Genomic DNA, 24,206 nt, shown 5'->3' on the forward strand with positions numbered 1-24,206 from the left:
TTTGGCCCAGCAAGCGGTTTTCTCCTACAGCAAAGAGGGTTTTGAAGAAAGTTAATTTTGTGATTGCTCTTTAGTCAGTCACTAAGGGATGTTCCAGATAACTGACTCCCTGGTTCTGAAAGGCAGGAGAAAGCCACATCAAGTTTCAGTATTTTAAACGCTGTGCTGTGGTGTCATTGTCCAAGATCTCTGTGATACGAACACTAACTTGGATTTGCTGGTATTTGGTCTTCTGGTAGCAGAATATATGAACAAAATTAAATTGGTTTCATCTTGCCTCAAGATTCAAGTAGTTATGTTAGCAATAAAACTAAGCTTCATAGCTGCCTAATATTCTATAACAATCTACTTTTCCAAGCAGTGTTACTGCTTTATACTGCTTGTTACATTTCAAGTCAAGTATATGTCAAGACTTTAAGAAGGTGATTAAGCCAATATTTAATATACACAATATAGAAAAATCAATCTGTTAAATGATCCACAGGACAGAAAAAATATATTCCCCATCTCAGTTGATTCCTTGTCATTTTTGCTAATTATTGCTAAAAATAAGTTACTGACTACAATGCAAGTTGAACAAAGCAATGCAATAGCTACAGTTCTTGATTAGTTAAGCATTTCCTAATAAGTATACTGTAAGAAATGGAGGCATTTAATAGTTGTAAAGTGATTTAACATTCTTCCATGAAGGAGTAATTAGCTTTAGATAAGTTATGTTTACCCTGAGCAATAGGGATAAGTACATAAGAACGGCCATATTGGGTTAGACGAATGGCCCATCTAGCCCAGTATCCTATTTTCTGACAAAGGCCAATGCCAGATGTTTCAGAGGGAATGAACAGAACAGGTAATCATCAAGTAATCCATCCCCAGTCACCCATCCCCATCTTCTGGCAAACAGAGGCTAGGTATATTTCAGAGCATGGTTTTGCATCCCTGCCCATCCTAGCTAATAACCATTGATGGACCTATCCTCCATGAACTTATCTAGTTCTTTTTTGAACCCTGTTACAGTCTTGGCCTTCACAACATCCTCTAGTAAAGAGTTCCACAGGTTGACTGTGTGTTGTGTAAAGAAATATACAGACAAAGAAGGCATGTGTGTTTACATTAAGTTGTAAGGCAGATGTTTTAATTTGATTTTTTTAAATCACACATTTGAGGGAAGCTTTTGGACTAAGTTTTTTGGGATAGAAACTATTTATACAGTGCCTACCACAGCGGAGCTCTGACTGTGGCTGGGAAAGCTAGATGCTACTGTAATACAAATATATCAGCAACAATGGTATTAACTCAGACTTTACAGAGTTATTAAATTTTTAAAAATAATTTATATAATTTAAGATTTTATGAAATTAAATAAATTTACTACAGTAAGATATGTACTGGCCCCTACACCTAGTAAGGTGTTAACTACTAATCACTATTCACTGCACTTCTGCAGAGTTTCTAATGCTGCAATTAGTGCAGTTGTACTATTGCTAGAGTAACTTGATAGCAGTATTATGTATGACTATGAAGTACCACACCAATTTTGGAATACAACAAGAACATGAAGTTTTATATGGATGTTCAGATAAACTGTATAACTCAGTTATGAGTCTTTATGTGCACAACATCAACAAGGCATAAACAGAAGAGAGCTATGCTGAAATCCAAGTTTGGGTGACATAGCTGTAAGATTTAATAAGACTATTGGTTCACTGGGGCTCTATTGATTATATTTTGTTTACATTCAAAAAGTCTTAAATAAAGCATAATAAAATGTACACATCCATCAGTGTCACAAATCATTTCCTTACACAGATTTGATAGCACTTTTATTGCATCAAAATCAAGAAAAACATTGGCTGTACTCAGCTATTAAGAGTGAATGGAAAAAAAGGAAATCCCTCTTCCCATCATACACAGACGAAATTAATAAGCCTGCCACCAGTCCCAACCAAGCAAGAATCATGCATAATAGCTAAAAACACAATGTATGGAAATTCAGTGTTAATAAAATTAATTTCAAACAAGCAAGCTAAGTGATTGACTTACAGGATCAGCTGGTGCAATGTTAGAATCAAATTGGGTCAGAGTTTGTGAGCTTGAAGAGCGTTCACTAAATGTCTCCCACTGCTGAACAGACAGAGGAGAGACAAGTCAGCATAATGAGAAAGATGAGTAAAAGATCACTGGAGAAGAAATTTAGCATAGTAGTTCAGAGGTTGCACTGGAGGGTGTTTGTGTATCATATTGGCTTGACTTGGAACAAACAACATACATTAAGGGACTATTTCACAGTTTCAATATGACATTGATATACAACCAAAAGTATTACCTTTCTCTAAAGTTTTGATCAGAATTGTGTGCACCACACTGAAAATGTAGATATGCACACAATTTAGAAGCTTTTTATGTGAAAGAAATATGCAAACTGTTGATATACATACAAGATAGAGAAATGGTTAAAACATTCAGATTCTGTAAAAACAGAAGTGGTGCCACATCTTGTACATATTCATAACTATAAATCCTATGCAGAGGCTTCTCATGTTTATATACTGGCAAAACCAAAAAAGCGTTTAACATTTAGTGTTTCTAGCACTCTCGCAAAAGTCAGCTGACATACTGAATTGAGCATAGAATATTCTAATTAAAACAATCCTTTGACTTGCCAGTGAACCCCCTGAGAAATGATTCTACTCTGCATGAGCACCTTTTATTTATTTTTTTTATTTTTTACAAAAGTGCATAAGTTTTTAAATTATAACAAACAATGCAAGCAATTAAAGAGTTCAAACACATTTGAGTTTATCAACCAACAACAAGTCAACCTCTGATCAGTTCTACAACATATGGGCCATGCTATATTACAATACATATTTGCCAAACAAGGTCCTCATGCTTGGAAACAAAAATGCAGCAGCAACGGAGCAATTGAGAATCAAAGGTAAGATTACTCTTTGCAAGAAGAATGCTGAATGAGTTACATATCTTGTAATTAGTAGAATGGTGAGTAAATATTAGTCAAATTTCATTTCAAACACCGGATCAGAAGCTTTTTGGGATAAACGTACAGTAAAGATTTATTTTTTACAAAATGGTGTTAGCATCCACATTGAAATAATATATTCCATTGTCCAATTCCTACAAAAATGGAACATTTCCAGAATATACAGAAAAGAAAATAGTATTTAAAGAGTTGAGCCCAACCATACTCATGCATTGCCTAACACCAAGCCATTATTTAGGGATTTGTCTGCAAATGGAGCTATTCAGGAACAACTCCAAGTGTAGAAACATTTATTGCGGAATAAGTGTGCTAGGTTCCTCTGTAGCTTAACCCACTTTAAAAGTAATCAAGCAAAACAGGAGCAAGACACACTTATTCTGAAATAACTGTCCAAACATGGAGATATTCAGGAATAGCCGTTTTTGGACAGCTATTCCTTAATAACTCCATGTATAGATAAGCCCTTATACTCCAAACTTCAACTTTCAATTTATAGGAATAATCCATTTGAGACATATTACGCCAGTATTTTATGAGCAATTAAGACTCGAAGTATCTGTGTTACAACCTAAAGCAATGCTAGTTCTTCCATCTCTTATGGACATATACCGACATATCAAATACGGGTATTAGCACAGATATACCTGTATGCTGAACCATAAGATCCTACGTTAGATTGCTCACCTTATAATTATACTTGAAAGACATAGTGCATGACACTCATTCTTGGATCTCAGCTCCCAAGTGCCAGACAGGCAGAACTCCTTAGGGTATTAATGTTTTGTTTTTATCTCTGAGCACAGAAGAATGTGGGTTTGTCTACACGTACTGGGGGATCCACGTGTGGCGATCAAGGCATCGGTGGTCGATTTAGCGGGGCTAGTGAAGATCCGCTAAACTGACTGCAGATTGCTCTCCCATCGACTTCAGTACTCCACTGGATTGAGAAGAGTAAGGGAAATTGATTGGAGAGTGTCTCCCATTGACATCGCATAGCGTGGATCCCGTGGTAAGCAGATCTAAGCTACCTCGACTTGAGTTACGCTATTCATGCAACTCAAATTGCGTAGCTTAGATCAACTTTTGCCTGCAGTGTAGACAAGGCCTCAGCCATTCCGACCCCATTGGAATAATGCTCAAAGTCAACACACCTTGCTTAAAGCACAAATTCCATGGGCAATCCCATCACTATAGGATCCTATATAAAGAGCTGTTGGATCCTACTTCAAATTGTGTCCACTCCTACCAGAACCTCTAAGAACCTTTTTACGTCTAGAGTATGGAAAAAGACCTCAAGGAGATGGAAATGCAGTAGGCATGGGAAGAATGTTGGCAATACAATAGACTCAGTAAGGTGGAATTCCAACATCAACTTGGAGACGGCTGAGTCCACAACCGTATGAAACACCCCAGAAGGTAGGCCATTAGCGCCTGAAGCTCACTCTACAATATGAAGTCATTACCACCAAGAAAATGCCTTTATATAAGGAACCTGGGTTCACATCTACCAACTGGCTTAAAAGAGAACCTGTGTCAGCTTTGTCAAGAATATATGAAGATCCTGACACCAGCAGCTTCTCAATAAAGTGTTGCAAAAGGATCTTTCAAATGATCTATTTAAGACTAGTTTATAAAAGGCTGAAAGGGCAGCCAAATGAACATAGCTAGAGCACAGAGGCCATGTCTACATTGGGACACCGAGGAAAATTAATCCAAAATTAACTAAAGGTGTGAATCTAAAGTGGATTAAACTGCATAAAATTTGTGTTGAAACTCTCATTCAGACTTAAAGTGGCCTTAATTTAGGTTAGTTAATTTTGTTTCTTTATTCAAAAATGTAAAGTTTAATCCACTTTAGATTCACACCCTTAGTTAATTTGGATTGAACTTCTTGAGTATCCTAGTACAGACAATCACATTTTGACTATTGAAGTATTTTGCATAGGCCAAATGAAGTTGTTCATGTGGGCCCATTTGTACCCCACTGCAAATGTTTTTTCACTTAACTGCAATTTCTTCTTACAGATGGGTTCTGAAGCCATGAGAGGCCTTTAGATGGTACTTTTGAGACACCATAATGCAAAATAATGCACACTGGAAAACATAATCCTAACTATACATACACAATCATGAGGTTTAAATTAGCTGTTACCACTCAAGAAAGATCTTGAAGTCATTGTGGATAGTTCTCTGAAATCATCCACTCAACGTGCAGTGGCAGTCAAGAAAGCGAACAGAACGTTGGGAATCATCAAGAAAGGGATAGATAATGAGACAGAAAATATCATATTGCCTCCATGGTATGCCCACACCTTGAATACTGCGTGCAGAAGTGGTCGCCCCATCTCAAAAAAGATATATTGGAATTGGAAAAGGTTCAGAAAAGGGCAACAAAAGTGATTACAGGACAGAACAGCTTCTGTATGAGGAGAGACTAATAAGTTTGGGACTTTTCAGCTTGGAAAAGAGGCAACTAAGTGGGGGGATATGATAGAGGTCTATAAAATCATGAGTAGTATAGAGAAAGTAAATAAGGAAGTGTTATTTACTCCTTCTCATAATACAAAAACAAGGGGCCACCAAATGAAATTAATAGGTAGCAGGTTTAAAACAAACAAGTATTTTTTCACACAATGCACTGTCAACCTCTGGAACTCCTTGCCTGAGGGTGTTGTGAAGGCCAATACTATAACGGGGTTCAAAAGGGAGCTAGATAGATTCTTCGAAGTTAGGTCCATCAATGGCTATTAGCCAGAATGGGCAAGATTGGTGTCCCTAGCCCCTGTTTGCCAGAAGCTGGGATTGGGTGACAGGGCATGGATTACTTGATAACCTGTCTGTCCATTCCCTTTGGGGCACCTGCCATTGGCCACTGTCAGAGGACTGGATACTGGGCTTGATGGACCTTTGGTCTGACCCAGTATGTCTGTTCTTAGGTACCATGCCTGTAGAGCTCTAAACAGGGTAGGAGCCAATCTGTTCTGGAAAGGGCTCCTACACTGGAATAGAATGAGGTGTCCTGACTGGGAGCAATAATTGAGGGGAGAACCTCAGTCTGACAGAACGGGCTTTGACCGCTTGCAAATGAGTTAAGAATCATACTTGTCTGGTCAGTTTGGGGTTATTCAGATAACTTTTGTTCCTCCTGAACTTTGCTAGGACACTTGTTTCCACAGGAACTAACTGAAGGGCATAGAGGATCCTCCTTTTCCCAATGGAAAGAAAAAAATGTGACCTGTCAAACTGGACTCTTCTCCATACCAGAGGCAGAAGAATATTATCTTCTTGCTCATGTGAGAGGAAGAACTTCACCTCTTGTGTTTTCCATTAAAAGAAAATCTGATGCACCACTTCCTGAACTAGAAACCACTCAATGAGGATTTACCAGGATTGCCATCAGTCCATAAGAGTGTTCCTTTGCCACTTGATACATGGCAATGAGGAATGTCTTATTGGACAGAACTCACTCTTGCCCACATTTTAGTGGCCCAGGAAATGTGACCCAGTACCTTCCCACACATCTTGAGGAAAAATGGGACTAGATGACAGTAGATGGAACAATTGATAAATTGCCCCGTTTGTTTGTTGCCTCTGAAGCATCTGGCATTGGTCACTGTCAGAAGATCCATGGCCGTTTTTAAGCTACATGTTTGATTGTTTAAACCAGAACCGCCTTTTGATTAACAGGTCTCCAAACATCTTTGATCTCATTTCTAGAAAATATCTCCTGTTCATGGAGAGAGAAAGTTTCCTGGGTGTGGAGTCACTACTAAAGCAAACACAAACATGAAGGTATGTCATCTGGACACAGTCTCTGACCTCTGCTGGGATTTCAGAATCTATTAAGTTGTCTTCAGATGAAACATGCCATAGGTATTATGAAAACCTAAGTGGCCAGGAAATCCAACATTCATAACAGGTCTAAGTAGTTGCCTTCTGGCATCAAGCCATACTTAAGTGTTTGGCTCTGAGGGATTGTTTCTAGAAAAGCCAGAGTTGTTCCCCATGATGCCTTTGTACTCAAGGTACATATGTAGCCACATGTGACACCACTGAACAGCATTCCCATCACCCAGTTAGAAGATGCAATAACCTGCTCATCCATTAAATAATTGCCTCAGACTTCTCAAGGGATTGAGTATACAGTCAAAATCTTGAGACAGAAAAGGAAGTCACAAAAAATAAAACTTCAGAATGAATAAGTGCTCAGTCTGGGAGGAAAGTTTTGGATTTTCCAGAGCACCAAGCTAGAGGATAAAGACCTTTTAAAGCAACAAGTGAGAGGGAACCAACTTATCTGTTGAGTTAAAGAAGGAAGAAGCCAAAGTCCTTAATATCCAAAGTAAAGATTAGACCACGGAACTGAAATTCATGAGATGTGCTGAGGCCAGTACCTCATGTGTATTCCCAAGCTAGCAGTGGTAAGTGCAGCAAAACAAGTATAAAAACAAGGATCCAAGCACAAAGCCGGAAGGAGTAAAGCAGAAGTTCTCAAACTGTGGTTCGTGGACCACCTGTGGTCTGCAAGCTACATTCAGGTGGTCTGCAGATAGTTCCCTCTAAGGACCCTGGGCGGCCGCACACAAGAGAATGAAGGGCCACCCACCTAATTAGTAGAACTGCGCAGGTGTGGCTCCACTAATTAGGTGCCTGGACCCTGGAAATGATTCACATGTAAGGTGAGGTGGTGGCCTTGAGGGGATTAAGGGTTATGTGGGAGTGGGCAGTGGGGTAAGAAGAGGGGCTGGGGGAATTTAGGATGTGCAGGGTTGTGGCAGCCTAAGAAAGAAGCAACTTTCCTCAGCTGCAGGGCTGCGGCTGCCAGGGAGAGAGACGGTCCTCCTTCCCAGCCTCAGCTCTGTGGTGGGGGAAGATACCCCGTCCTTCCCAGCCCCAGCTCGGGAGGCTGCTGTGGCAGGGGAGAAAGAGAGAGACCCCCTCCTTCCCAGCCCCAGATCAGGAGAGAGGGTACATCCATCGCCTTAGAAAGGTAAGACTATTCATATTAAAATATGAATTGTGCACTTTTATTTGTAAAACAAAAAAAAGTTAATTAAGTTTTTTTAAAATATATTGCTTTTATCCAAAGCGCTTTACTACATGCATCTGACAAAGTGGGTATTCACTCACAAAAGCTTATGCTCCAATACGTCTGCTGGTCTATAAGGTGCCACAGGACTCTGCTGCTTTTACAGATCCAGATTAACACAGCTACCCCTCTGATGCTTTACAATAGTTAGCTAATGGAACAAACAACATTTGGAAAGATCATTAAGTGGTCTGCAAAAAAAAGTTTGAGAACCACTGAAGTAGACCATAAAGGACACCCAAATACTGTTGAAGCTGAATGTAATGAAGACCTGGAGCAGCAGCTGAAGAGGCATAGCTCCTGCAGGGAGCCCCGCTCTGCATGGTCAAAGAGGAGCTGACTAGAAAGATTAAAAAAGCAACAGTTAAAGGGAAGAGTTAGTGCCTGAGCACCAGGGAAGTCCTTACAACCCTAAACACTTTAAAAAAAACTTGGAGTTCAGCACAAATTCCTAGGGAAGAAAAATTGAGTGAAAATCCTTCAGATGGTATCTTTCAAGAAGTATAATAATCTTGATGTTAAAAAATTAAGTTCATCATACTATCATTTATTTTAACTATGCAGCCTAAGAAATAATTAAATGCAATATTAGTACAATTAGTCTTTGCTAGTATCACTTAATCTGGGTATTTTCCCAGATCCTTGTAGGGCTGTAAATTGACACAACAAAATCTCAGATTCCCACATCAGTAGAAAAGAGCCACAGGCCACTTCAGGTGAACAAAATTGTCTAAGACAGAAGGGATTTTGGATTGTGGAGCAACTGTACTAGTGTAGTGAGGCTGTGTACCAGAAACCATTACAGGTTATTTCTTCTTTCTTGTTCTCCACACCAGTCTAATTCAAGAAATAGGTATGTTATGGATTGCCAAATTACTGGGACGTCTGTTAAAATCAAATCTTTATTGTAACTATAGGTACTATATGTTGGGAATACAGCTTTTCAACAGATAATGGTATGACCATATGACCTCCTAATTCTTAAAAGAATTTACCCTATGACTGTTTATACCTGCAAAATCCATTTTACGCCATGTAGATATAATTTAGCATTAGCTGAACACAGGCTAGGAAATCCAGAGAGCATTTAAGTACAAATTCATTCTTCTAGATGCATTGTATGTAGATACAGGTACATTCACCTTACAGTGAAATGTTATTTATGAAAATTGCTCCGGGTAATATGTTTACAAAGTAGGAACAATATTTCCTTTTTTCAGCTGAAAGTAATAATTCGCTGGGTCCCAGCAGGTGACACTTCAGGAGAATATAAACATTTTTATTTGTTTTCTCCAGCCAAAATTTCACATATGGTGAAAACTGAATTCAGACATTACTTGGCCTGAAATAGGAAAAGGTTATATTTAAAATAAGGTATTCTTGTTCAAGTGATGAGAGTGATGTTCTTGCAGTTTTTCTCATAGCATGTTTCCATTGTGGGTACAATATGGAACTAGAACATTCTTATGAGCAAGAAATTAGAGCCTAAATTTAGTCTCAAGTCCATTTCTAGGCACCTAAATCATTAGTTTTCAAGAGTGCTGAGCACCCATTGTGGATATCTCTGAAATACTACAGGGAAGTACACATCCTGTTAAACATCACTGAAGTCACCTGGGGACAAATGGGAGCTGCTGGATGACGCGCACTTGCAAATTTATGCCACTTATTAGGTGCCTAAATCAGGATATGGAAAATAACTTTAGGAGCAACTTATTTAAAAAAATCTTGGCTTGTATCATTTTAGTCAAGTGTATGTAAAGTCAGCGTTATCAGAGTATAGAAAAAGATTTAGTAGTTCTCCTACTCTTCTAGCTGCAGGAATGTTGACACAGAAAGCAACATTTAAAGATAACCTGGGTAGCTGAATTCAAAAATTTAGAACAAATGTCCTCTTAAAGACTGATGCATGTTAATATTTCACAAAGGTATTGTTAGTTTACTTGACTGAAATCAGCTCACTAATTTATTACAGCTTTGAATGGTCTTGCAAAGTTGTTCAGGCAATGCCTTCCACTAGTGCCACCATACATTTTTGTGGGATTGAGGCTATCTTGCTGGTGAATTACTCATTTCAGGATTATAAAGCATCTGCACTAAAAATGGCTGTCCATTTAAGATTTTTCATGTGTCAGATTCAACAATTCTATTAGATGATACATTGCAGTCCATTATACAACTAATTTACTAAAAGAATCTGTCTCAAATTTTGTGCTGCTGTAGTCTCCCACTTCACATTTTGAAAGCGAAGGTAATAAGTGAACAACAAATTCTGGTCTCAAAACTGACTACTCACTCAAACTGAGTTCTCCCACTCTTCTTCCTATTCAGTTTGTAAAAGCTATTTCCTACTGAAATCCAAGAGATTTCCTGCAGTGGGCAGCTCATGGACACTGAATATGAGATATCTGGGGCAAACAGTTCTAGAGAATCAGTTAATTAAGCGCCCCAGAGCCTAAACACCCACAGCTTTGGACATGCGCAGAAGCAATCCTGGAGAACTCCATGATTGTTTCACTGCAAATAGCCTATATTCAATGAAACATATACAGTGCTTTGTGGCTCTACTGCAAGAGCTATTCTTCTAGGCCAATATCTCTTTACATGCTATACTATAGCTCCCATTATTTTTGTACTTTACCATAATAACCAGTATTTCCAATACTTTTCTAGTTCTTCTGCACCAAAGGAATATAGATTAAACCCTATATCATCTTATTTATATTGTGGTAGCACCTAGGAACACCAGTCTTGGAACATATGGACGCCATTGTGTTAGGCACTGTACAAACAAAATGTCTTTCCTTGCCCCAAAGAGTTTATAATGTAACACCAAATATTAAAATAGTTCTAAGAATTAGCTGGTTTATATCCTGTGTCTTAGGTCATATTGTCAGATCTGTAGAAGCAGGCTGACTCTTCAAGCCAATCTTGATAAAAGTTCATTAAAACAATGATACTGAAGCACACAGTCGTGGAATAAGTTGCTACCTTTAGTGATGTATCAAAAACTGAAATCTAAATGACTTGTTTGACATGGCTTAATCAGAAGTTCTTTAGATACTGCTTTGTTAAGTACCAAGGATACATAATATAAAAATTACAGTTAGTAAAAAGTTAAAACGTTAGCAGCAGTAGCTCTGATTTCAAAGTAATTTGTGATCCTGAATCATGAAATTAATAAAAAAAAATGGATTCTTTATTCTGCTGATAGTGTTTTCAGTTTAAACTTTCACTTAACTCCATCATTAATGAGACTTGGAAATGCCCCTGGATATAACTGTACTGCCAAAATAGGAGTATTTTGTAACTTAGCATTAGCCTCAAAAGCCTTCAGAGTACAAGATATGGAGGAGTTAGTTATATACTAACCATTTATTATTCAGCAAGCACACTACAAGAACACTGTACTAAGGTCAAGCAGAATTTAATGATATTTTATACATCATGGGCTCCCTACTTATTTGGGAGAAAGGAAACATTACCTTTAACATGATATTTTAAATGCTTATGGTTTTCCTATGTTTTAGTAAAAGATTAACTGCTCTGTTGAGGACATTCTTCAGAGCCAGCGTACATGCTTATAGTACTTCTACTGAAGTGGGGTTTCTTAAAAAAAACAGAAATCTTGCATGATTATATAAAAAATGATAGAAAGTTTAATGCATTTAACTTGCAGTTTCATGTTCATGAAATAACATTCTATATATGATGCAACATGAACCTATACACAGTTTAGTTAGTGGCCACTAAATACTTCTCATATAAGATGAAACTTTTACTAACCTCGCTGCTCTGATTTAGTTCTGGCCAGGTCTGGTTTAGGGATGGCATTGATGGAGACTTGCTTGGAGGTGCTTCTGCTGGAGAGCTGGAGTAACCTACCTCACCAGACTGATCTCCAACTTCTGAAATGACAGGAACCACTATAAATCAAAACAAACATTTAATTGAGCTCGTCGTTGAAAAGCTGCCGATGCCTCATGGAAAACAGGTTATGTCTACACTACTGACCTTATAGCAGCACAGCTGTACCGCTGCAGCTGCGCCACTGTAACATTTCCTGTGTAGCTGCTCTATGCCAGCAGGATAGAGCTCTCTCGCTGATAATTAAACCATCCCCAATGAGCAGCGGTAGCTATGTTGGTGGGAAAGCATCTCCCACTGACCTAGCGCTGGTCCACACTGGTGGTTTTTTTCACTCCCCTGATTGACAAGTTTTGCCGACAAAAGTGCTAGTGTAGACAAAGCCTCCATTATCTTTTATCCTGCACCCTACAACTCCTTATTTGCCTTTTAGACACCTACATGAAACCATCTCCATCTGCTTCTTCAATTGGTTCTTGTAGAAATAGTTTTGTCACTGAGAGGACAAGCATCTAATAGTGCTTTACATCTTAAAATGCTTTACAAGTACTAATTCTTACAACACTTGTGAGGAAGCAAAGTATAACTCCCATTTTACAAATAAGTGATTTGCCCAAACAGTTGCTGACAGACAACTCAAGAGTTTCCATTCTTAATTCCCATGCTCTAACCTTCAGGTAGTATTGCCTCTCCCAGGATCCTCTTGAAAAACTAGAACTTGAAGTATTATTCTATATCTTACTCCTCTTATTGCTTAATATCCATGGGCTGCACATAACGGAGACTGGGGGAGGCTAAGCGTCCCCAAACCTTGCGCCACGGGAAGTGGGAGGGGGAAAAGGACAATGGCAGATTACTGCACAGGCTCATGGCGCCTGTGGCCAGGGGCCCCAAATTGGCTGGAAAAATCTCCCCCCGCTACAGCTGCGGATCTGAGGAGCTCTCGCTCCCTACCACAATCTCAGGGCTGCAATGGGGGTGGGAGGGTGAGAGGGAGAAGAACGAGAGGTGGACAGGCCCACAGGGAAAGAGGCAGAGCGGGGTGGGACCATTGGTGGGGCCACAGACGGAAGGGGTGGAATGGGGGAAGGGCTCTAGGCTCAGAGCTCTGGCCAAGCTGAGAGCACCGCTTTAATTCTGGCCAGGAATGAGAGCTTGATTCTGCCTGGGGCTGAGCTCTCAGCCTCCCTCCGTAGCACAGACTGAGCTCTCACCCCCTCTTTGTCCCAACTGGGGCCATGGGGGGAAGGGGTCGAGCTCTCAGGCCTCCCCAACCCTGGCTGAGGTCATAGGGGGGCTGGGAACAGTGAGCAGGCATGTGACCATGGCTGATAGAGGCAGGGCCTTGGCCAGAAGAGGCAGTGCAGGGGGATAGCCTCCCCAAGGGGAAGCTTCACCCACTGCCCCGGTTAATATCCCAAAAAGTAAGGGCAGATTCTTGGAAATTAAAAATATATTATACAATTTTCTAGTCTTTGATGAGGCATCAGCTGTTTTAACTGTATTTAATCTCAAGAGTCAGGATTTCTGGGTATTATGTTAACACAGTGATGGCAGAAGTTTGAAACTAGGGACTTCTGTTTCCTGGTGGTATAACGTAATGAGCAATCTATTTGATAATTTAGAGAATGCGTATTACACCATGATGAGACAAATTTCAAATGAAAAAAGTTACAGCATTTCACCTAAAATCAAGACCATACTGGATATCAAACAAACTTCCAGTATGAACAGAAACAACCTCTTTACTTGAAAGACATCAATATTGAGAGATTAAACATCAATACAAATTGTAATCTGAATATAAAGACAGAAGAACATATAAAAGATCTATTAAACCACCTAGTCTGCTCTCTGATATCAAAGAACTGTTCCCTGCAATATATTCTTCACTGTTTGAGTTAACCTTCTTTTAAAAAACTCAAGCAATTGGGCTTCCCTTCACTACTTTTCAGAGATTATTCCAGTCTAACAATTGTCATATTTATGATGTTATTTATTCTGTTTTTTCCTTAATTTCACCCCATTTCACCAAGTACTACTGAATAATCTATCTCCCTTTGTGGCATTAAGGTATCTAACAAGTTTTTGAAGCACATAATTCCTCCCCCACCAATTTTCTTCTGAGCACATTATATTACAGAACAGTAGCACTGTACGCTCTCCCCTTGCCCAACTCCCAAAAATCATGTAACATCAAAGTTTTGAAGTTCCAACTTTTTGTGCCCAACTGGGCCTCAAACTGTGGGTATATCTATGTTGCAGCTGGGAATAAGCCTACCAGCCCAGCAGACAGACTCAAGCTATCTTAGATTGAGTTAGCAAAGTAAAAACAGGAGTGTGAATGTTGAAGCTCAGGCAGCCAGTCAGTCTCCGCTGAAGCTGCAAAGTCTACACTGCTATTTTAGTGTGCTAGCTCAAGTGAAGCTAGCAGTCTGTTACCCAGGCCAAGAGACTCACTCCCAACAGCAGTACAGACATACCCTAAAACACTGATTCTCCATAATCTGCTCAGAATGAATTTCAACTAGTGTCTGGCACCATTCCCTCTTTGGGGAAGCAACATTTAAAGTGTGATTCAGGGTAAAAAGTTAGCTCTACCGTGTGTCTCAAGCAAAATTAATGGGGCCAATGACAGTCATTTACGCACATACTGCAGGACTGAGGCTATGTTGCAGACCAGAGTATTTACAGGCAACCTGATGTCAGAATAAGTGGGTGTTCCACGTGACATACTATGGTTACTGAACTGCAGAGTACCCATACAATGAAAGTTTGAGTCCTGCTCTCAGAAGCTTTCTGAGAATGTGTTGCTCTGTCTGAATTCTGCAATAGCTCCTTCTGGAATTTTGCCCTAATAGCAAATATTTTGGTTTAAGAGCCAATACTTCAAAGTACTCTAAAATCTGCACACATTTCCAGAGCTTATTTTAGAGGTACTACCAAGGAAATTAGCAGTAAAGAGGAAAGACTAGTAAAAAGCAGCAGCAGGGTAATGTAATCTTAGGGCACATCTCCATTACAAAATTAAATCTACTTAAGTTAGGTTGACTTAAAACAGAAGGGGCGGTTGGATGGGGCAGAGGTTTGGGGAGGGGGGCGGTCAGGGGATGGGGAACAACGGGGGTTGGACAGGTGTGGGAGTCCGGGGGCAGGGGTGTGGATGGGGGTCAGGGCAGTCAGAGGACAAGGAACAGGGGGCATTGGATGGGTTGGGAGTTCTGAGAGGGGCAGTCAGGGGGCGGGAAGTGGGAGGGGTCAGAAGCCGGGCTGTTTGGGGAAGCACAGCTTGCCCTACCCAGCCCTTTCGGAACCTCGATGTGGCCCTCAGGCCAAAAGGTTTGTCCACCCCTGTTCTACATAATACAAATCACATGGGCTAAAAACACAATCTCTGCTTTCATTTAAAAAACGCAATCACCCAACTCCAGGAGCTGGTGCTTTAAAAACCCCCGATATCACAAGATTTGTCACAAGACAAATTCCCAAATATTGCCAATATTGGGATTTTCTGCTCCCTTTGCTTGCTTGAAGATTTTTATACAGAAGTTTGAACCATGCAAGTGTTACCTTAAGAGTATTTTAGGGAAAAAAGATCATTAAAAGGTTTGTGTTCAGAAGTTTTGTATAAAAGAGTTATTACTGAGGCAAAATAAATACAATACTTGATATCAAATATAGGTAATTTTGCAACCCAGACAGGGTGGGTATTATGACTTAAAAGATTATTTTTTATTTGCTGCAAGTTGATTTTAATGCAACAGATGACCACTGAAAGACAGAACACTATGTCTTACAGAAGGAGATCTGGTCAGAAGCTGGGGCTTTTAATACCTGGAAAAGTGGTGTAAGAATTCTGACCCTAGGTCAGGGATTCTCCCAAGAATTTTTTTGATGGCCTCTGTGTGGGGCCACCAATTCTTCCTGGTAGCTGCACTGACCAATTTTCCTAAAATACTTAATTAACTTCAGGAAAAAAAAATATGCATATATACATGTCCAAATCATTGTTTTATTTATGTAGGGTGGTTGTGTGGTTTTTTGTTTGCAGACAATAATAAAAATAACGTACAGTTGTATTTTGGTGCCCTTGGCCCTTGCTGCTTCCCCTAGCTCTCCACCCATTGCCTCTGGCCACCTCTACCTCCCCCCACAGATCCCAGAGCGGTGACAGGTCCCCTGGAAATCCCCCTTCAGCAGGGACCTAAGCAGTGGTGGGCCCCCTGCGGTTCTTCCTTAGCAGTGGGCCTCTGGCTTTCCCCACCCAGTGTTCCCCCGACCTCAGATTCAATCATGAGTATTTTTAGTAAAAGTCATGGGGCTGTGATTTTGTTTTTTGCCCATGACCTGTTCCTGACTTTTATTAAAAATACTCATCATTATATCGTAGTCTTACTTATGAGAGCATGTTAGTATATGGGTATGACGATCAGACAGACATTTAAGGTCTATTTTGAGCACCTGTATAAAGACCATTAGGCCTTTAGATTTAATAAAGAAATTTATGGTTGAATGGTATTGTGGTGAAACCATGTATGTAAAAATGAACAAACATCACCACCACCACCACTCCCCCTCCCTTTGGGGGCTTGTCCAGGATCCCACTGACATAATTTTGGTTGCTCCAGACCCTTGGACAGAAGGGACAGCATCCTATCCTCCAGGGCCACTATAAGGGTCTTTTACAGGGAAGTTCAGGAAAAGAAAGGAAACGGAGGGTATATTAAGTACTTATGCATACCATTTTTGGCAAAGTACAGCAGAGGTCCATTGACTGCATGGAAATATTGACTAGGAGAACCCCATGGGAAGTTATGGGGAAAAAAACTAACTGCAGCTTTCTTAAATAATCACAACGCAAACAAGGCACAGTTTGAAGGCAACGGGCTTTCAGGAATCGTATTTGGCAGCTACAGTTCTGCAGGCAAAGTATACCACCTTGAGGAATGAATGTAGAAAACATAAGAATCAGCTCAGTGAAGCCATAGAAGCAAAGCAGCTAATAAGCTGAATGAGAAGACCGAGGATGTATGTTCCCAAAACTTTGTCGCCAGTGAAGCCTGGTAGGCTACAGTAGCACAAAGTGACATACTGAAGTTAAAGTATAAAGTGCTAGATTTGGAAATATGTGAAATTAAAAATTACAAACTCTGAGAACACTGCAAAGCTCAAAGAGAACTGAACAATCAGGGTTAGCAGAGGTACTGGAAACAACATTAGGTGAGAAGGGAAAGGAAGATGCTCGGTTTGATAATGAAAAGTTATGGAAGAATAACTCTGTACAGTCCCACCCAATAGTACTCATAGTAGTCAAACAAATTATCTAACGGGAGGTCAGGCAGTGATAACTACCACCTGCCTCCCCAAAGCCTTAACAGTCATTTTGAAGGAAACGGGTCTGTAAATGACCAACTATGATGATTGCTTAGGCATTTAAGGCACATTTGCAGCAGCTGTATAAAGACCATTCAGCCTTTAGATTTAATAAAAGAATTTTGGTTCAGTTGGTGTTGTGATGATGATAATAATAATAGGTATTATTATTCCTACAGGTAGACTGAAGGATTAGGTAGGCTTTCTACAAAATATGGTCCAGGAGCAAGGGTTTAGTTTAATAAGCTAGAAAGTACTGTAAGTTTACCACTTTCTAACTTGACACTGTAAAATAGTGAGAAATTAAGTCTGAAAAGCACCCATTCCTCAGGTCTCCACAGATCCATAAGCTATAAGTAAGGCAACTGCTACTTCCAAACAGGTATACCTTGACAGTCATCCAAGAAAGGAACAGATTTAGCTTGTTTTTCTTTTAAGAAAATGGCATTACTGCAGTAACCTGGCCCGAATGCAAATTTACAAGAAAAAAAAATAATGGAACTACTTCTGAATTACGTGAATGGTTTAAGGCTCTATACTCAGGTGATAGTGGAAGATATTAAAAATGTTACTCACATAACAGGAATTGAAATGTGAATTACTGCACATTTCAGTGCCAACAGACCATAAAATGTCATCCAAGCCACCAGTCAACAAGAATACTGATATAATTTACTTATAAACAGCATGAGACTTCAAACATGCTAAGTGTACATACAACTCGTCTGACCAGATGCTCCGATATTTTTAATTCACATCTTCCTTTCCTCCTGTTTGTTTTCGCTCTGTAAATTATTTAGGGCAAAGTCTTAAATACTGGCACAGCCCCTTGCACAGTGTGGTCCTGACCCTGACTGAGCTCCTTAGAGCTACTGTAATGCAAACAGTTATCCTCCAGCTTTTGATGTATATGTGGAGAAAACTGCTGATGTGACCCCACTCAAATTCAACACATCGGAGGACAGCAATGTAGAACAAGATACTATAGGATTGTTACATACATCTGTGGCCTCTATTTAGATGATCTGGTTGTCCTTTCTGGCCTTAAACTCTAGGACTATGATTTGTGTGAAATTCTAAGTGGCCCCAAGATATTGTAGACAGTATTTTTTCTATAAATGTAGTAGTACATGAAAAGCTGACTTTTACTTGACATTTGATTATCTTCTTCCACTAGCTTTTGCAATTCATCATGCAGTAACAGATAAGAGACAAGAGACACTACAATCTAGTTTAAGGTAGAAGCACTGTTTAAATAGTACACTGCATGATCCGGCAATGGTTTAATCCAAGAATTGAAGGTAGCAGTTTAAATATGATTTGTTACATACTTTCTGATCACAAAAAGTATATAGTTATGCAGTGTTTAGAGGAGGAATTTGCCCAAAAACATGTAAGAGCGGACAGCAAGTTCCAAGCATAGAGCACAGCAGCATGGGAGACAAAGGAAAAATCCGTTAAGGAAAGGACAGAGAGGTAAGGGTGTCATTTTTCAGATCCTTGAAACAGAGGATGAGAAACGTGAATTTGATACAAGAGGGAAAAGCCAGTGATGTTACTCAAATAATTCTGCTCTTAAAATAATTTTCACAATCCATTGTGTGTCATATTTTGGCAGCAACTAGAGGCCTCAATCAAAATCAGGGTTCCACTTTGGTTGATGCTCTGTACAGAGTGGAAGACTCTCCTTTGCCCAGAAAGCTTATTATCTGAGAAAAGCTGCATCCCATTTTGCCCAGCCCAAAGTACACATGGCAAGATATGCTCAAATACTATAAATTGAATTTGAAAAAAAAAATTCTTACATTTTTGTGAATGCTGTTGGAAGCAAGTTTTATTGCAGTGTGGCTTTCACACAAGCATTACAGAAACTCAATTTATTCATGTCTTTAGGCTGGTCTGCAGTAGAAAAGTTGAATCCATGTAATTTGATCTGCCAACTACACTAGATGTATTAGCTTAACCTAAATCGATATAAACGAGGACTAACAGGTTTAAATGCATCTATAACTAGAGGCTTGGTTATAGCTACAACAATTTAGTTCCACCAGTAACTTTTGCTAAAGCCCTTAATCCTACTCAAAGAAAAGATCTTAATTCACTAAAGACTGAACATTTTACTGTGAGCGCACTCAAGTCAACCCGTTTAAATAAAATAGCAAGTGAGCTCTAAGAATATTCTAGAGTTGCCTACATGAAGCAAGACACGAGGCCTTCACAAGCACAGCCAGGATTAGTGGAGCGGGTCAGAGACTATCTACCATGCTAGGGTCCCACAGCAATGTCACAAGAGTTGTCATTTTCATAATGGAGATCAGTGCCATCTTTATTTTTATTTTGGAAAAGCTTTCCCATGATTTGGAAGGCCACTTCACGCCTCATATATAGAGCTCATTGTAGCATTTTTGACCAGGAAATTTTCAAATTTTAGATGAAGCTGCAGCCAGCTCCAAAACTTTCTGGTTTAAGGTCTGGTCTACACTTCAAAGTATAACTATTTTGGTTAGAGTTGATTATTATCACTACTCCTACTACAACAGTAATACAGGTAAAAGCCTTAGGGCAGATGAATTTATACAGGCATAAAGATTACTTACACTAGAATGGTTATTCTTCCCATATGAGAGTAGGTATACCAGTAAAAAGCACCTTTATACTGATGTAACAGATTCCACACTTCGGGGAGCAGCTCCACTTAGTTAAAGCAGTACAACTGTCTAGGTGCAGACAACCCAAATCAATGTTCAATGCTCTTAAACTGCTTCATATGTGAAAAAGATTAAATGAAAGTTTCAGATTCAAACTTGGAGGTTCAAATACAGCTTCTGTCTTTAGAAGTGGGCATTAGTAAATTAAGCCTTGGAAGAATGCCCCTAAATTTTTGAAGTTAACGTAAAAGGAAAGATAGCTATTGCACTTAAGTAGAAACTTGGTGCACAACTGAAAGCCAGAAGTGAAATTCATACTTTTGAAGTAGAGAGAAGAAGAGTGTCTGACTGACTTTTAGAGTTACCTATATCAAATATCTAAATCATTTTAGCAAAGATTGGCAAATACTTCAGCTCATGAGAGGAAAACACTGAAGAATGACCACTAAAAATAGACAAGATATCCCTATTCAGTGGTCACCATACCATGCACACCCATAGCAGAAGAAAAAAAAAGTTGTGTTCCTACTGATTTTAAAAAAACAAAAAACAAAACAAAATCACCTGATTTTTTTGGGTCAAATGACTAAGATTTAAGATTTAGTAGTAGTACTAATTTGCTACTGTCCTTAAAAGTGAAGTAAGAGGAAATACAAATCCAGTTTGTATCCTTTTTGCCTCTATGACGTGTGTCATGGCCCAACTGGTTTCTATTGATTGCTAAATCTTGTCTAATTTTTTCCCCTAGAAGGCTATCAATGACTGGTAAACTAGGCTGACAAAAGTCACCAGTAACAAGGAAGTGACACCTGAAAACCACTTCCTCCAAATTTAACTAACTTTCTGGTAATACCTTACAACTGTCATAGCGAATAGCTGTTCAAGCTTCAGTTACTCAGCATCTTCATATAAAGGACCAAGGAAGCTCCCATTCTAATTTCCTTAGCCTTTCTACAGCAAAAAACAGCATGGTCCAATGGAGAGGGCACAGAATGGTTTCCATTCTCTGCCCTTCCATAGGCTCTGCACACCTCAGTTTCCTCATCTGTAAAATGAGGCTAATATTTTCCCACCTTAGTAAGCATTTTGAGACATATGAAATTTTTTTGTATTAAATATGTATTCAGTGTGTTAAGTATTACTTAATTTTAATGCCAATTATTGTAAGTCCTCCAGCGCAAAAAAAGAAAAGATTTAACATTCAAAGCAAGTTTGGTATTTCTGAAGTAAAATTTTAATATAAATTTCAGGGCTTCTTTATGCACTGTGAAGAAGCAAAAGATGAGCACAAAACAATTTACTTCTATATATATCATTTACAGGAAATGGTAGTTTGCATTTTCCATTCAAGAAAATCAAAGTGGTTTACAAATATTAATGAACAGGACGCATCACATCCTTGTCAGGTAAGTAGTCCATTCTACAGGTAGGGAAACAGGCACAGAAAGATTAACTGGCTTATCCAAAGTCACAGAAGTCTGTGGCAGAGCTAGGAATAGTATTCAGATCTCCTGTGCTTTAACAACAAAGCCATCCTTCTTCTCCCATAGGTAACACTGGCTGTATGTAACATTTTCACCAGCATTTATATGACTTAGGAGCCTAAGTTCTATTTTCAAAAGTGACTTTGGCATTTAAGTACTAAGCATTAAAACCTCTCAAGTCAAGCAAGCACTTTTGAAAGTTTTACCGTCACATATTACATGACTCAGGATAGTGGATCACTTCACGTACCATCATAAAATAGATTAAAACTTCTAAGTTTATTTGCAATTCTGCAAATATCAGCTATTTGATTGTAACCTTAACTGGATTGTCATCTGGACATACAATGAAGGTTCTTTAGCAACACACATCTTACCTGTTGTGTCTTCCAAATCAATCAGTTTGGGCATTAAACTTTCAGGTAGTTTTTCAGGTAAGTCATAGCCATTCTTCCTAGCAACTACCAGATGAAAAGCAGCACAGAACTCATCCAGTGTCAATGCGCCATCTTTATCAAAATCAGACAGTTCCCTAAAAGGAAAACTTACTATAAATAAAATCAAATTCCTCTCTAAACCATTTTATTTTCAGATTATATTCTTTTGTTGCCTTATCTGAAAGACTGTTAGATGTGTATTTTATATAATTCCATTTCCCATGTTAATACTTAGGACCTACAGTGCTATGCATTTTGAGTGTTCTTTAATGACAGAGATGAGTCCTCATTAATGACGGGTTCTAAAATTAACGACTGGGTTTAAACTCATTTAATATTACATTCTAAGTCTTTAGTTTACTATCCTTATTTTCTGCATTTTTAAGCACTGATGGTTCTGCTCAGCACTATCTGCAAAAATTAAATTAGTGGCAGATAATACAGCAGTTTTTCAGCATGTAGATATTACAGTTTGATACTTTACATACTTTTATTTAATGAGGGAACAATCTTATTTAAATTGGAATCCAAAATGTAAGTTATCTGAACAGCTAATGAAGGAGACCAAATCTGCTGAGGACGAGTTATTGAATGATCATGTCTGGCATTGTAGCACTCTTTCTACACTGAAATGAAGAGTAAGCTTTTTGTTTAAGTCATTGTGGGACTTTAACAAACTTACCCAGAAGCATGTGTGACTAAATGAAATACGCATGACAAAGATGCATCTTTTTCCATGCAATTTCAACACACTTTGGTCGTGTGAAGTACCTGACATTGTGGACTCTAGCTCCCTATTAAGTAGGGGCCCAGTCCTGATCCCACTGAAGTCAGTGGAAAATGTAATATTGGCTTAAATGGGAACAGGATTGACACTAGAATAGCACTGGCATTTTGTGCAGGCGACACTTTCTAGGAAGGAAGATGAAAGGTGCTGACTGATTGTCAGACAGCCCTAATATGAAATAGTGCAGTTCTCAAAAATAGCTACCCCAAACTTTGACACTTCACACTTACCAAATGTGAGAAAGCTCAAGAATAGGTAGTTTTGATTTGGTAAAAAATTCTTTAGCTGCAGACCCTGAAATATTAAAACAATAATGCTTAATATTTATTGCAAGCTTACCATTCTAAGGCTCTTAAAGTTTATGGTAAAAACAATTAAACAATTTAGCAAAGGGTCTAAGGGAATAGTGCTAATTAGAAGAGTAAGACTAGCAAAGCTAACCTATTATAAAGGCAAATTAGTTTCAAAGCTTCAGTTTTTTTAATCACAGTGGAGCTGTACTGTACCAATAATTCAGTAAACGTAGGACTTGACAAAATGATATATAAATCCACGTCCACCAGCACGCTGTCTTTGAGAATACAAAATTGCTATACCTATAGTAACTTCTGTGTTTAAAGAACTCACCTGGAATAAAGCCGTTTAGATCAGGTTGAATGGTTTTAAACTGATTTACATAATACTGCCTTTGTTCATCAGTTATTTTCCAGGGATCATCATAACTACTCGATTGCCTACGAATTTCATTTGCAGTTGTAGCTGATGCTACAGTTCGTACTGTTGTCTGGTCCTGCAATGAAACATTTTTTCCTCAGTATTATCTGTCTAAAACAATCACATGGACTGCCATTGTCTCTAGACTACTTGCCTTCAAAGCTTAGTTATTTCTTGTAGAAGTTTAAGTGTTGCAGGAAGCTGTCAGCAAATTGCATATTTGGGACTATCAAGCTATAGGAAATATTTCTGCACATTAAATGGTGTAGAAGTGATTGCAATTATGTAAGCAACAAAAAAGTATGGAGTGTATGCAGAGAAAGCAAAGTACAAATATTCTCAGTTACTTTTAAATTTGGCTTTTCAAATGTTAGCAAATTTTTAATTTTGAAAAACTTTACTAGATTAAAAAGGTATAATACTTAATAACGCAATGATACAGAAGTATCTGTTGGGTAAATAAGCATAGAACAGATTTCTGACCTCCACAACATAGTAAATTTGGGTCCACAGTATGAGTCTGCAGTGAAAGTATGAAAAAGATGATTGCAACATTAATTTGAATGAAGCAAATCAAATGAATACCAATAAAATGTCACACCTGGACAGAAGCAGGATGCATGGCTAAAAGAGTACTGGTTGGTGGGGTATCTGCAAAACTGACCCAGTTTTCTTGATGTGGTGGCGGGGAATGACCAGACCATATGGGATCACCAGTAGTAGATGAGCCTGAAAGCAGAAGAAACAGTTCCCTTTCAAAATATAACAACCTGAGGAAAATTTAAGAAAACTTTAGCTGGATGAAGTCC

The 24,206-nt window shown here is 38.9% G+C and overlaps 1 protein-coding gene across 9 annotated transcripts in view; it reads right to left on the reverse strand.

Moving 5' to 3' along the window:
* Positions 1 to 24,206, reverse strand: part of REPS1 (RALBP1 associated Eps domain containing 1) — a 106,644-nt gene that overhangs the window by 26,072 nt on the left and 56,366 nt on the right. For 4 of the 9 annotated variants that reach the window (XM_077813130.1, XM_077813137.1, XM_077813129.1 and 1 more), the window contains 6 exons: positions 23,999 to 24,126; positions 23,311 to 23,473; positions 22,914 to 22,977; positions 21,837 to 21,991; positions 11,874 to 12,013; positions 2,041 to 2,121 (listed from right to left, as the gene is read on the reverse strand). In XM_077813130.1, the coding sequence (XP_077669256.1) occupies positions 2,041 to 2,121; positions 11,874 to 12,013; positions 21,837 to 21,991; positions 22,914 to 22,977; positions 23,311 to 23,473; positions 23,999 to 24,126 (731 nt within the window). The remainder of the gene's footprint in view (positions 1 to 2,040; positions 2,122 to 11,873; positions 12,014 to 21,836; positions 21,992 to 22,913; positions 22,978 to 23,310; positions 23,474 to 23,998; positions 24,127 to 24,206) is intronic. The other 5 variants (XM_077813132.1, XM_077813131.1, XM_077813133.1 and 2 more) reach the window with 4 other exon arrangements.

This window comes from Eretmochelys imbricata, chromosome 3 (genome assembly GCF_965152235.1).
Source record: "Eretmochelys imbricata isolate rEreImb1 chromosome 3, rEreImb1.hap1, whole genome shotgun sequence".
NCBI classification, from domain to species: Eukaryota; Metazoa; Chordata; order Testudines; family Cheloniidae; genus Eretmochelys; species Eretmochelys imbricata.